Source organism: Protopterus annectens, chromosome 3.part0 (assembly GCF_019279795.1).
Source record: "Protopterus annectens isolate FY-2018-M chromosome 3.part0, PAN1.0, whole genome shotgun sequence".
Lineage (NCBI taxonomy): Eukaryota > Metazoa > Chordata > Ceratodontiformes > Protopteridae > Protopterus > Protopterus annectens.
This window is the reverse complement of record NC_056731.1, coordinates 161,795,135-161,810,578: the sequence shown is the minus strand read 5'-3', so window position 1 is coordinate 161,810,578 and position 15,444 is coordinate 161,795,135. Positions and strand designations below refer to the sequence as shown.

At 35.9% G+C, this 15,444-nt stretch overlaps 1 protein-coding gene across 1 annotated transcript in view; it reads left to right on the top strand.

The window, feature by feature from the left end:
- The window catches only part of LOC122796791 (dynein axonemal heavy chain 5-like), a 2,204,633-nt gene that overhangs the window by 1,452,214 nt on the left and 736,975 nt on the right, over window positions 1–15,444 (top strand). Inside the window, exon 54 of the mRNA XM_044065521.1 lies at window positions 2,833–3,075. Within this exon, the coding sequence (XP_043921456.1) occupies window positions 2,833–3,075 (243 nt within the window). The remainder of the gene's footprint in view (window positions 1–2,832; window positions 3,076–15,444) is intronic.

Sequence of the window (15,444 nt, the reverse complement as noted above, 5' to 3'; positions counted from 1 at the left end):
AACAAAAATCTCAGTTTACGGCATATCACTGGAACCATTTTTTTAGACTACCTTGTTGTGTCTTTTGGCTTTTCCCAGTTAGGGGTCGCCACAGCAGAACTCTGGTCCGCTAATGATTGGCAGTAGATTTTTACGTGCCGAGTTGCCAGCCCTGATGCACAACCTTCAACGAAGGTACGCCCATTCACGCATGTCTCCACACAGAAGATGTTCTAGCTGAGAATCGAACAGGACAACATCTTACTGTGAGGCGACAACGCTACCGCAGCACCACCACCTTAAGGGTTTCAAATGATGCCGGTCATTCAGTAATACTGCATTGAGAAGTTACGTAAACATACTTGTATGCACATCCAGTGAGAAGGTAAGTGAGCTCCTTTTGAGTCCTTTCATGCAAGGATCTGAAAGAATATAACTGTAATATCTTACAACACAGCAATTGTATTTTACTTTACCTGTATTTAATATGCTAAGTAAAATAAAATAATTTTACTTCATAAAGTAGACCCATATAGCATAACATTTACTCTATTCCAATCATAAAAAAAAATAATTAGGAAATAAAACATCTGGGACACTGATAAATACAAAGCTGGGCTGTTCATAGGATGCTTGCATCCTAGTGTTGGCTTGAAATGCCCTTGAACTCCCCCTAGATGCAAAACATTACTTTCAGCCTCACCTTAATAGGTTCATAGATTTGGTAGGGTTGGTAAACACATTGAAACAAGCAGCCTGATGTCCATGATCCCCTGATTGAACTTGCAGATACCAATTTAGTCAATCATTTCCTTCTCGAAGATATGAATTAATGGCCCGAGTTTAATTTAGGGGGAGATTATTTCATAGGAGTGAAAATCATTTAAATATGAAGTTGTTGTGCTTCACAGTACAACTGATATTCATTTTTTGTGGGTTTGTGTTCAGGTCACCAGAAGGGCATTCAAAGAAAACATATCTCAAATAGTAAGGCATTCTTTAATGTTATCTATATCAGACACAGATCTCCTCTATGAAGTTAAGTTACAGAGAAGAGAGAATTGCAACAATTTTTTGCTATGAGATAGGCTCGAAGACCTTCAGTTCTCTTTGTGAGGAATCACTGTACCTTCTACAGTTGCACCATATAGCAGATAAGTAAGTTATAGAATAAGTATAGTATTCTGTAACTGATCTGATAATAGCCGTATGGGGGGGATTATTTCTTCAGTGCAGCTATTTATCTCACAGAGTATCAGGTGGGCAACTTTATGTCCTTTGTGGATGGTAGCTGTTATATGAGTCTCAAATGAAAGGTCCTTATCTACAAGGACTCCAAGGTCTTTAACCATTTTGTTCACTTTCAGCAATTGCCTATCAATAATCTATAAAGCTGATGGTGGGAGTGGGATTTTCCAAATGTCAGAATGTTACATTTTTTTAAATTATTTTTGCCTCTGTGCTTTCATTTGATCAGACATTACATGGCCTGAGGAAGTTTGCTATCCATGTAGTAGCCATAAGGGTGCATTGTGCTTTCTCAGGCATTCCAGTCATTAAAGCATTTTTCTATTTTATGGCCTAACACCATTCCTTGTAGTGTCAAGAGCATTTTCCTTCTTGTTTTCAATTGCATGCTTCCCCACATCCTCCTGACAAGGAGGTACCATTTCACAAAACTTCCCAGCACCAGGTCTCCAAATCATGATAAGCATCCCAATGCAGACATTTGTGTTATCAAAGCAGTGGCACTAGCCAGGCAGGAGCCATTGCCCCTCTTCCACAGGTTGCCCATGCCCCATTCTCCCTACCAGTGCTTTATTGCCTAGGGTGATAATTTAATTCAAGCCAGCTGGGATTTAGTCAGGGTTTTATTTCTCTATTTCACCAGTGCAGGCTAGAATGCAACATTTATTTACTCTGAAGATAAGGCCACTGCTGATGCTGTACCTTTCATGTGTTACATTCTGTTTGAAGGTTTATAGGTAACTACTAGGCAGGAGGCTATAACCAGCCTAGTCGAATTCAAAATTTTCCTAGAAGAATTATTGGTTAGCTGAATTGCTCAAGGTTACACAGTAGTTAAATGAAGATGGGAAGATTCATACCCTTTACCCTTGGCACAGGGAGAAGCTCATTAATAGGTCGGAGCTTAAGTCCACTGTGCTAACTGCCAGACAAAAGGTGTCCGGGGGTTGGGGGATGATGGCAAGCTGCCAAGTCTGCAGTCATCTTCATATTTACTGAGCCAGACAATGGGGTCAGTTTTGATATCTGAGTGAAAATGCTGAAAAAGTAGAGGCTCTAGGATAAAGCCTTGGGGACACCACCATTGACAAAGAATGATTAGGATAAGACTCCTCCTTTTCTTAACTATTGTGTATAACCATGAAGCCTGCTGTGAACCTTGAGTGAGAATATGATGCCATAATAAGGTATAGTGTCAAATTCTTTAGCTTAATTGACTTCTTCACAAATCGCATTCTGAGAGAACCAAAGGGGGGGGATGGTGTCATTTTAATATTTTAGGGATAATGAATTACAAGTGAGAGAAATCATTATAAATTACTGCAACTGTTTTGACTCAGTGCCAGGAAAAAGTAAATGCATATGTGTTACTGTAAACATGACTGTGTGTGTGTGTGTGTGTGTGTGTGTGTGTGTGTGTGTGTGTGTGTGTGTGTGTGTGTGTGTGTGTGCACTCTCTCATGCGCTCACATATGTATACATCTCTCTGTCTTCACAAGTGGAACTGGCCAGTGAATATGGTTTCCAAGGGGAGGCAGACTTCTCATTGCCAAACTTTGGGAGGCTACACTTTTCTTCATTTTATACATGTTCTGTCTTTTTCAGATTACCATAGATGACCATGGTGCTGATGTTCTGGCAAACACACCAAAAGAATGTTATTTTGTTGACTTTTTACGAGATGCGCCAGAAGCTACAGGAGAAGAGCCTGAGGATGCAGAACTAGAAGCTCCCAAGATCTATGAACCTATCCCTTCCTTCCAGAACTTGTCTGAGCGTCTGGAAATGCTTATGCAGCAGTACAACGAAGCTGTCAGAGGTTCACAAATGGATCTTGTATTTTTCAAGGTACTACTTTGCTGTTCCACCTTAAATATGATTGAAGTACAGTAGTACTCAGAAAGCTTTGTGATAGAAGGCTTTAAAAAACATATTTGAAATAATTTATTTGCATATTAAAGGGCATAGTTAAAACCTGGGATGCTTGTTTCTTGACTATGAATGGGCAAAGGATCGCAAACTGAATAAATTATTAAATATTTATGCTCTGATTTATGAGTGACAGAAATTATTATAAATTTAAAAAAAACATAGCAGGAGGGTAGTTGAGCTTCTAAGAATGGTATGGATATGCTAGTTAGATGAAATAGAAATAAGTCTAAGATATCTAGTTGACTGATAAAGGCTGGATTCAGCAGCACAGTTCATGAAGTCTGGCATCTCATTTATGATTTTTTCTCATCATGAAAATTAAGCTGGTAGGGTGCATGGGCCCCTGTCTATATCGGATGGGCAATACCCCCCCCCCCCGTAAAAAACAAAAAAAAAAACATTGTTTTACTATTTTGCTGTCTATATAGAAGTGCAGTTGTGGCAAGCTGGCTGCCCCAAAGTGGCATTAAGCCTGTACAGCCATGAGTGACTGACCTCTAATCTCAACACAGAGGTCTAAGTAAATTAAGTGATGTAGTACTATATCAAAATACAAGTATTTATAGCTGGTTTAATAAATCAAGAAAAAAAGGATGATCCTTTAATGATTCCCTAAGGACCGAAGAACGGAAGAAGTAGCTAAACATCACAGAAGTTGGAACTCCAAAAAGCAGGAAAACTATAGACTAATTATCTAAACATTTCTTATATAAGGAAATTTGTGGACTCTTGTGAAGGAAATAATATAAATGCAGTTTCTTGGGATAAAAGATAAGTTACTTGAAACTGATTTTAATAAAATTGTTGCATGCTAGGGCAGGTTACTTAATAGGCTTCCTTTTTTGGACTTTTGAACAGACTGCTTAATAGGAATGTGCTCTAGTTATAATTGTTATAACTTTTAGGTGGGCAGCTGTTTAACACTGCTGTTTGTCTTTCACCTTCTGCAGTTAGGGTGAATTAATAGATGTAGAAGGATGTACGTTTACACACTATAAAAGGGAGGTATTGTGCCCTCTTCACTGTTGTATTCTGAATTTTCTATATTTATTTTAATTATCCTAATGACATTAATTAGATTAGATTTGTATGACAGCTGTGTCTGGCATGGATAAATGTAAATATATTTGTATATTTTTGTAGTACATTTGCATGTATAAATCTTAGTGGATTATAGTTGGGATACAACAAAAAAAAATAAGTATCTGTTACAGGCGCATTGTAGTTTTACAATAAGAGGTTCTCCAGTTTGATTTTCTGCTGGTGTGCATACTGTGTAGGATCTGTGTGTCCTCGCTACATAAGCACAGGTTTCCTTTGGGTGCTGTAGGTTCCTTCCATCACCCAAACATATGCAGTAACTGACTTGGCATTCTTCAAACTGCTTATAGGCATGAAAATCTTAGTGTATGTGTGTTTGTGCATGCGCGTGTGTGTATGTGTATTATAGTCTGTGAGTGAGTGAGAGAGAGTTTATGTGAGTTTTAATACCCTGCACCTACTGGCTGCAATGATGGGCTCTAGTTTCTCATGCAGCCATTAGTAGCTAGAGCATATTATTGGAAAATTGATGGATGAAAGACATATTGTGTAAAAGATTAGCTAATTGTTGAGTAGATACTTGTCAGATTAGATTTCTGTTTTTGATTTAATCATACTACTGGTGTTGATTATGGAATGTTCTATAGGAGAATACTTTTGTCTGGCATTAATAGATGGACATGCTCATTTGTTAGCATTGTTAGTGTGGGGTCCCTGTAATTATAATATTCTCTAAATTATAATGTTTGAATAAGCCAGTGTGCAACTTTAAGTGCATGATACACACACACACACACACACACACATATATATATATATATATATATATATATATATATATATATATATATATATATACATATGTAAATTTACTAGCGTTGCCAGCATAGATTTTATGAAGCACAGTATTCAGTTATTAATGTAATATCTGGCAGTTATGCACAGAGGATTAAGGCTATGAGCTTCTGTATGCTGTTTGCTTTGAGGTTTTAAGAAACATCTTATTGTAGTCCATAGTTTGATTCCATTTGCAAGTTGTGAGACTCAGAGCAAGTCACTTAGCCAGACAGTGATCAGTCACCCCCTGAGAAGAAATTTGTTCTTAGTGGCTTTATCGAGAATGCAAATGAATAAAATAAAAATAAATGACTATAGTAAGGCACATCATCAAAAAAATATATGAAAAGCAACCTTGTTTGACTTATCTTTTGGGTGTTTTGAGTTTGCAAACCTCTAAAGGAAGCTTTAACACTAAGAAAAAAAATTCTGTGTCACTGAACTGGTTGACTAAGTATGTGTTGATAATATGCATATTTGGAGAATCTGCAACATAATGAACCACTAGATCTTTTTTTTTTTTTTGGTCAGGTGCTGTTAAGATAACTTAGCTGGCATTAGTACCTGTTTACTGGCCTGCTAATACATCATGGTGGAAGCACATTAAAGAAGGCAGTATCAAGGAAAGAATGAAGATGGAGCAAAAGAGCACAGTATATAAGAAAGTATCAGCCAGTGCATCTGGAACCTTCGTGCATTAAAAATGATTTCCCAGCCATTAGTTAGTTTCAATATCCTGGTTAGTACCTTAGTACCAAGCCTGAGAGTTAAGGATTAGAGGGGAATATATGCTCCCCCTCACAGCCAGGTATTTGTTTTAGTATCATTACTATGAGTGTAGACCACCAAGTCTGACATTTGGGGATCAGTCAATAATGAACAACAATCTGACCTCTTAAACTCAAGAGTGGCAACTAATATATATTATTAAACGCAAAAAATAAGGGCTATGCAAGCTGATGCAACCTAAATTGCCCAAGTGTGTCAGACTGGTAAAAGAGGCAAAAATATTGCTTGGAATAAAGAAGATGGCCTTCGATGGGACTTAGCTGGGTCAGGAGGGTTAAGCTTTAAATGGCAGTGCATCTGGGGGTAATTGTGGGAGCTGTAGGAAAGAGGGCCATGCAGTTTTTGCAAGACATTTGAAATGCTGAAGAAGGAGGTAACTCTTTTGATGAAGCTGATCAAAGAGCTACACACAGTTTTTATTAGAGTGCAGACTGAACAGAAGGATGGTAACAGGATCTAGGAATTTTGATAAAGGAAAATGGCAGAAAAGCTGAACCAGTGAGGAAGGAGATGCAGCGATCAAGAAGGCAAGTAAAGAACAGCCAAAGTAAATCTAGCAGTAAGCAGGATGAAGAAAGTTGGGTCAGGGAAATGTGATTGGCCTAAAGGAAGCAAGGATAGTAATCTGCCTGAACTGATAAGTGGGAAGAGAAGTATTATGGGTAGTGTTTCATAGAGTATGGAGAAGGCCAGCAGGAAAAAGAGAACACATCAAGAAATGGTTTAAGTGGAGTTAGGAGGACCAAGAGTTAGCTGTCATAACATCACTGAGCAGGAAGTGAAGGCCTTAGGTATAGCTTTGATAGGATTAAAGATGAAAACACTGATGACTATGGACCCAGTCACTAAGGGACTCAAGATCCAAAGTAAGAGAGGCAAAATGGTCTAGGTTGCAGTGAATCAAGTACCTGGCATCATAATTTGAAAAACATGGGAGCTGGAGGTTTTCAAAGTGATTAACAAGGAAATGGGTGACCAGATGTAGTGCTTATAGGCACCAGTGACCTACAGAAGGAGTTGAAAGAGGTGGTGGCAAGTATGGTCAAAATGGTAGCTGTGAGATGGTGACTTGTGGGATTTCAACTGAAGTTTAATCTTCCCCATGAATTTCTGGCTTGTGAACTGAAAAGAGTGTGCAATGAGCTGTCCCCAGTAGTCAATCCTCACTTCTGCATAGGACATTGCCAGCAAGAAGACCCACCCCCTTCTCTCAAGCATGGAATGAAGTCTCCTAAGTCTCCATCAAAGAAATCACCCATTCTTATGTGCTCACTGAGCATCTGCTAGCCTCAACATCTTCCAGGAAAGGTGAAAAGGCCACACCCCATCACTCCACTCCCTCCCTACCAGGTTCTTTCATTACCAGGGCCACTTATAGAAACTCATTTGCTTAAGTCACAGTAAAGGGTCCATCCCTCTGCACCAAGGAACCAAGCAAAATCAGTGACAGTTTTGAAATTTTACTCTATTTCTCTTACAAAATTAATAAAATAACAGCTTTTGCATCAGCATGCATTTTATAAAGAAAAGGAAATATAAATCTCTGTTGTTTGGCTTTGTTTACTGACAGCATTTGTCAGGAATTTACCATAAAATTAAGCATTTTGTGAGGGACAGGGCAAAAATATTAGGCAAAATTAGGGACAGTTGAGAGCTATGGTCCAGGATGGGGTACCAGTAGATCTAGCTATGGTTGTGATAGTAATGTTGATATTAGTAGCACAATGCAGATAGAAGGGAACGGAATATGCAATGCCACGTTATAATATGTATTAAGAAGACATTGATGACAGATTTGTGGGTGACAAACCGTGTAGTACAATATTTGAACTGAGAGATGATGGATGAGGAGAAACAGCATTGCGTAAAAGGTGCAGAAATGAACAATATGGAAGTTAAGGTAGAAGAAAAAGATGTTTGGTAGAAAGATACAGTATAACATCCTCCTGATGTATCCAGGAAAGAACAAAAGAGTTGAGTAAGAGCAGGACAGTCAGTCATAGTGATGGCAAATGCAGAAGAAGGAGAAAAAGCCTAGATCTAGGACTAATCAAGATATAATGTGTCAGAGTTGTCAAGGTGAGGTGTCCCCAACTAACCCTGATCATTTTCCTGTGTGACATGTGAATGGAGGACAAAAGTGTGAGGCCAAAAGGACAAAAATAATAGAATGACACTACAGTGACAATGACTACTATGCAGAGCTGGGGGAAATGCTAGAAAAGGAGCTAGGGGACTGGAGACAAGCTGAAGGATACATCATGGATATGGGTCTGATATGGGGTGTGCTCAGTGCTATTGAAGAAGGACTGAAGAAAAGACAAAAAGACAAGAAAAAGAGAAGGCAATTGTGGCTATACAGGGAAGTGTGACTAATGATTCAGGTAAAAGCTACAGCATATCGGAAACACTGGAAAGGAGAGAATAGGAGAGGAAAGGAGAAGAAAATTATAGGTAGCACACAGCAAGCAGGAAAACAAAACAGCAGTGAAGATGGTGAGATCAGCAAAAACACAACTATAAGAAGAATTAGCACATAAAAACTGATAAAAAAGTAAAAAAAAAAAAAAAGCAAGGCCCCTTGATTCTAATTATATTATGAGGTCGTTCATCCATGTGGTTAAGACAAAATGTTTCTGAACCATAGAATTCAATGTTCCTGGAGTTAACAGCACATTTAAGTGAAACAAATCAGGAGATGAGATATCAAGCTGCACAAGCAGAGGCTGACCATAGTTTCACTGTTTAATGTAACAGTTGCTATGTCTGATTAATATTTTGCAGTTGCTCTGGCTGATTTACTTCATTTCACTGTGACAATACTGCCCAAGTAAAGCCTCTTCTCACTATACTAGTCCTCTGCTATCACCATTGTGCTAGATGGATGCACATCTGCACTTCTTCCTTAACATCTGCTTATCTCCATCTTCCCCCCTTCTTCAGCATCTCTCCTTCTTCTCCTGCTTATCCTCTTCTGTTTCAACTTTCAGCTTCATCTTTCCATTTTCATTTCTACAGTCTCCTCCTCTTCCATGTTATTTTTGTTTTCTTTTTCCATCCCCACTCACTACTTCTGCTCCTCCTCTTCATTTTCTTTCTTTTCCTTTTCTATCTCTTCCTCATCCTTCTTGTTTCCTTTTCCATCATTTCCTTCTCCTCTTCCTCCTTTTATTTTCTTTGTATACCACCTTCTTCTTCCCCTTCTCCTCATCCTTCTTTTTTGTTTCCATGTCCTCATCCTTGTCCATCTTCTTTTCCATCTCATCGTTTTCCTTCTCTTTCTTCCTTTCCTGTTCCATCTCCACCTTTCCCCTCCTCTTCCTCTTCTTTGCATAACAGGTGCTCTGCTACAGATTTCTCTTTAGGTACAATGCATAGACTGTACAGTACATCATCAGATGCCTCTTGCCATAGGATACCCTTCTGGTTCCTAGTACAGACTTCATTAATTTCTGTGTTTTACATAGTACTGATTAATGTTCATTGTTTCAACACTTGACTGTCATTCATAAGCATAGATTGTAGCTTGTCAGTCATTAAGCACAATTTTAACAAATAACCTTATTTTCTTCTTTTGACTAAGGTGGACTATGTGGCCTCCTTTCTAGTGATGAGTCAACAGCAACAGACTGTTTGTCATGAATTTTCTGGTTGCTGCTGTTGTTTGTAAATATCCGTTAAGTACACAATTTGAAAAGCACACGTTAGAACATATAATTATTAACTGTATAACTGTAGACCAGCACAGTGTTAAATATTTCCAAATGCCATAAAGACTGAAAAAAAAACCCAGCTTTGATCTACATTTCCAAAAGAAAAAACAAACAAAACAAAAAAAAAAGCTTTGATCTACATCTCCGCAACAAATCAACAAACTTCTATTTCCTCCTTTTTCTCATTTTAAGGAGAAATGCAAATGAGGCAGTGCAATTATAATTAAAACATAACAATTAAATTGCCTCTCGAACTAGAATCAATACCTGTGTCGGCCATTTAAAGCAAACCACCTAATAAATCAGATATTCTATCCTAATACTGTTGCAGTCATCTTTTTTTTGGTGGGTGCTTTTCCTTCTAATTTACTGACTAGGACTCTGTCTCAGTTTTCAAAGGGTTTATGATACAAGACAACTAACAGGAATAACAGGTTTAGTTATCATGTGCCCATATATACCACCAAATTTTCCATCTGTTTCTCAGTCTCTCACCTCCCCTTTTTATTCCATGACTAAATATAATGAATAGATCTCATCCCTTATTTTGCTAACTTTTCTCCCTGAGGATGGAGACTTTGATTTTCACTTTCATTGAGACTGCTTTCTGAATCACACATTTACTATTCACGCTAACACAGCAGCTTTCATTCTTTGCCCAACCTTGATTTGGAAGAAGTCTAATAAGAACCAAAGTAGGAGTTAATTACACCCTGACTGGAGATAGTGTGCCGTAAGTATTTTCTAGTTTCTGATTAAACTTGCTAGGCTTGCTACTTTTCCAAAACTATGCCTCTATATACGTAATGGCTGATTATCACAACTTCAAAAAGTGCCTTTCACCCATCCATCCACAACCCCTTTTTCCAAATTCCCAGTTTTGCACATGGAGTCAAAGTGTCACTTCAACAGTGACAGTCATCTAGAACCACATTTTACACCACCAGGTGACTAGCCCCACCACAGTAGTTTTTCCACATCACACACTCGCATGCACACTCACACATCTGGCCAATTAAGAGTGTCCAATCCACCTACTGTATGTCTTTGAGATGTGGGAGGAAACCCACACGAACAATTACTGCAAATGAGCTCTCTAGTCTGCTTGACATATACAAGTATTTGTGAAGGCATTTCCAGCAAAGATGCAAACTTTTGTGCTTTTCATTGTTAGTCTTGAGAATAGCCATAAGTTATCTAATTACCAAGAACCAGCCAGTCAAAGAAGACAACATTTAATAACAAAGTTGTGATTTTGTTCCACAAGATACACAGGAACTTTATCAGCTGAAGCAGTTCTTGGTTTTTAATGGCTGTAGTATTTCAACCTCTGGAGCCTGTACAACCTGTTTTTGATAAGATATATAATTGCTTCCGCTGACCCCTTCAGCTTGAGGTCCCAGTCTTACAATCTCTTGAATTCTTCAGTCTGTCTCTCTCTCTCTCTCTCTGTCTCCCCCTGTCTCATCACCAGTAATAAAATAATACTTCTACTCTCTCCCTTTCTATATGAAGTTAACCCATTAATGATATTCTTGGGAGAATGTGATTCTTTTTAAAATCCTTATTCTGGTAATGAGTTATTTATACCATAGGAAATTACTTTGTGCTAATGAATGGTTTCCTGTAAATGCTGCCCAGGTCAGATATGCTTCCCCCACCAATATATAATCTCAGTATGGAGGCCTGTTTATGCTGTCCAACCACCTTTGCAAATTTGGATCATCTTCCATTTCTAGTCTATGCACTTATGGAACTCATTTTCTCAAACCAGCTAAGCCATCTATGGTTTCTAGTTGAAGCAGGATTTTCTGATCATCTTGCAACATGGCTACAGATAAAAGAAAATAAGGAATATATAAAAATAGGCAAAGGAATAAAAAGGATAAATGAGAAAGCATGGAATGAAAAAGGAAAGAGATTAGTAATACAGTTATTGGAAGTTCATATTACTATGAGAACATTTTATAAAAATTGGTCTGAATGGTGGATGATATTTAAGGAAAATGATAAGAAATGTTTTTTTATGGTGGAAATATGATGTGAAAAAAGTAGAGAAAGAAATATATAAAAGCACATATAATCATGCATTGGAAGATTTATAACATGATAGTACTTTGACAAAGAAAATGAATTATATGAAAGAAATCAAGAAAAATGCAACATATTTTTTACAGGGAAAAAGAGAAGAAATATTGAGTTACTTAAGCAGATTAGTAAAGGAAGATGGTAGTGTAATGAGAGAGAATGTAAACGGAGAAATAGAAAGAATTCAGGAAAATTATGAATAGTGTAGTACAACATGTGCAAGAAATATTTAAAGAAAAAAGAAGGTAGTAAAAAACATGGAAAGTAAAAAAAAGTTAACAATAAAAGAGAATGAAGAATTGGAAAAGGAGATTTCTTTAAATGAGTAAATGTAGATTCAGCTCCAGGCCCAGATGGAATAGAATATGAAATGTATAAAATTTAAAGGATTGGCAAAAAATATTTTTAAAGATTTTGAATGAAAGTTTAAATGAAGGTTTTATGTATAAAGAATTATGTAGTGGAATACTTAAATTCATATGGAAGAAGGAAGATAGAGGAGAACTAAAAAATTGGAGACCAATAGTATTGAATAATAATGATTATAAGATCTTTATGAAAATAATACAAAAGAGATTTGAAACCAAAATGAAAAATATTATGGAAGATAGCATATACAGTATAAATGGGAGGGTTATCAGGAAGTATTAATTATAGAGAAGTTGGGGACGATATGAACAGAAAAGAAGATGTAAAAATTATAATAGGAGATCTTAAGGCATTCGACACAAATGGACATGAAATGTTATGGGAAATAATGAAAGAATATAATATACATGAGAAAGTTAAGAAATTATGTATATCAGCATTTAATAATAATAAAATAAAATACTTGTAAATGGCTGGTTAAGTCAAGAGGTACATAAGAAGAGAGGTGCAAGACAGGGATGGCAAATGAGTTGTATACTCTATGCATTAGTTATGAATATGACAGTATAGAAAATAAATTTCAAAATGAAGGAGGTGGAGTATATAACACCTGAAAGGTTAAGAATTCCATTCTGCTAACATATGCAAATGACATTATAATAATTGCTGAAACAAAATTTGGATAAAAGAAGTAATAATTTCCACAAATGATTGTCTAGAGAAAAGTAAAGATTTAGGTGATGTAGTAAATATTGGGGTATGTATTTTACAATGAATGAAGTTTCTGTGCTACGTATAAAATTTGGGAATAAAGATGCAAGTAAAATTCAATGGGAAAAAATAGAAGAAATAGAGCAAACATGACTTTTCTGGAGAACATATAAATTATCATTCAGAAAAAAGGCTTATTTGATAACTTTAGTACTGATGGGAAAATAGCATACTTAGCAAGTGTATTTATGTTGCCAACAGCACTTGAAAAAAGAATTATTGCAGATAATTCTTTTAATTTATATGGTGTTCCAGATTAAACACAGTAAAAAGAGGAGTTTTGTATGCACATAAAGAAGAACAAAGTGTATAGCTAATTAACCTAGTGGTATACACTGCTTCTTTAAATTTGTACAGAGTGTTAAAGTGGATAAATGAAAAGAAGAGAGATTAGTAGTAAAACTGTATAACTATAAATATGATAAATTTGGGGGTATGTTAAAAACAGTAAAAGAGGAAAAGGAGTATATAAATGAAGAAATAAAATGTTACCCAAAAGCATTTTGTGGAAATTAAAAATTGATGACATAGAAAAAGACAAAAAAAGTATTGCACACAAATGTAATGATAAGATATTACTTTGTAAAACTGTGGGAAAATCTAACAGATGAAAAAGTTAAAGCTATAAAAATAAGCAGCAAATGGTGTAATCAGAAAACTGACTGTCTGGATTTTTTCTTTGGAGACTGGTAATAGATACATGGAAGTAAAAGGAAACATACCATATAAAAAGAAAAGTGATAGAAACTACAGAACATTTGTTTTTGAAATGTAAATGAGTAAAAAAGTTATGGGGAAAACTATGTATTTTTTGAAGATGTAAAAGAAGTGAATAAAATAAACATGGATATGATTTAACAAGACATTATAAGAGCAGAAGTAAGGAATATGTCAAAAGTGTAGATAAAGTTATTATATGTTATATGGGTTATATGGAATGAAAGAATAAATGAAATTATGTTTAATAAATGGATTTTAGCAACAATATTAAATAAAATCAGATGGTGGTTATGGAAAAAGAATTGGGTATCTAATAGGGATACAAATGTATCATGATTGTAAAGGAAATTATGAATATGTGTTAACAGATTTGTATATTTATATATATTGTGCATATGTACATATTGTATAAATAAGAGTTCTTTTTTGTATACAAATAAAGGACCCTTACCTTTTTCAATAGGTACCGTGAGATCTTTTACATCCACCTGAGCTACCACCAACTCAAGCAGATTGGACCTCATTTTAACATTATATACATAGAGCACATATAATACATCCTTACCCATCCTTTCCTCCAGTAAATATTCCTAACACCTAAATCTCAGACAGTTAATAAAAAATAGTAATGTAAATAAAAAAAGCACAGTCTCACACTTCACTTACCTGAAACATCCAGCACACATTTTGTAATCATATCCCACAAAGTCCTCTGGAAGATGTCTGCTGCTTTTCAAGATATTTGGACATCAGAACAACACCTTTACAAGCACTTAGTAGTCTCAAAGCACAATAACATGGCCATTATCCCAAAAATACATTGCTTGAGGTCACAAATGTAAAATATTGTCACCATCCAACCTAATATGTAAACCTACTACACATCAGTGATAACAATACAGAAAAAATTCTTAAACTGAAGTCTTAACTAAAGAGGAAGCTACCCCAAATGTCTCTACTATCACTTCCAGCTGTAAAATCTTAAATGAGCTTAGAAAGCTGAATAATACTCTCCCAGTCAATCAAAAAGAAACCCCAAACCCTGTCATTCAAAAACAGCGGGGAAATTATCTGTATGTAAGGAAAACCATTCATTTAAATGGGATTTGGGCAGAACTGTTTTACCAGTAATGATGTCCAAATCTACAAACTAACTAAACTGAGTTAGAACCTAAAAAAATGCTTTATGTGGGGCTTGTGTTAGATTTATGTAATACCTCGCACTGTAAGGATTTGGAATACATTTCATGACAAATGTTAAAAGCAGTCTTGAAACCATGAAACGTTTTCCATAGCAGTATAATCCAAAATATTTTGCATATATTGCACAATTTATCTATCTATCTATCATCTATCTATCTATCTATCTATCTATCTATCTATCTATCTATCTATCTATCATTTTAAATGTGTCTACTGTATGAATCAGATCAAATCATTAATCATACAATGTTTCTGGGCTAAGTCCAAGAAAGGTTGAAGTTGATCACTGCTCTATCCTAGTTAACAAATGAGAAATAAAATGAATAAGTAAATAAAATGTTGATAAATGATCTGCAAATATCTGATCTTCAATTACTGCAGATATTAGTAGTACAGTTTTCTTTGCCAAGGATGGTACTCATAGCTACAGAAGAGATGTTATCCATTACAATAAAGGCTATGAATGCTAGTAGTGTGGAACCTATCGTTCCTCTTTTAGTGCCCTATATAATGTAAGGAATCATTTTCTGAAATACTTGATCTCTTCTTGTTATGAATTAATAAGAAATGGAGATGTTCCAGAAGTCAAGAATTAGGCTATACTATGTCATTCCATAGCAGTTACAAACCAATAAATCTTACTTGCATTCTTAGCAGATTTATGGAATGTGCAATAAATGAACTTATCCTACTAGTTCAGGATCAGTATGATTTCCCTTAGAGGAAAGTGTTGCCTAGTTATTCTGGTGACATT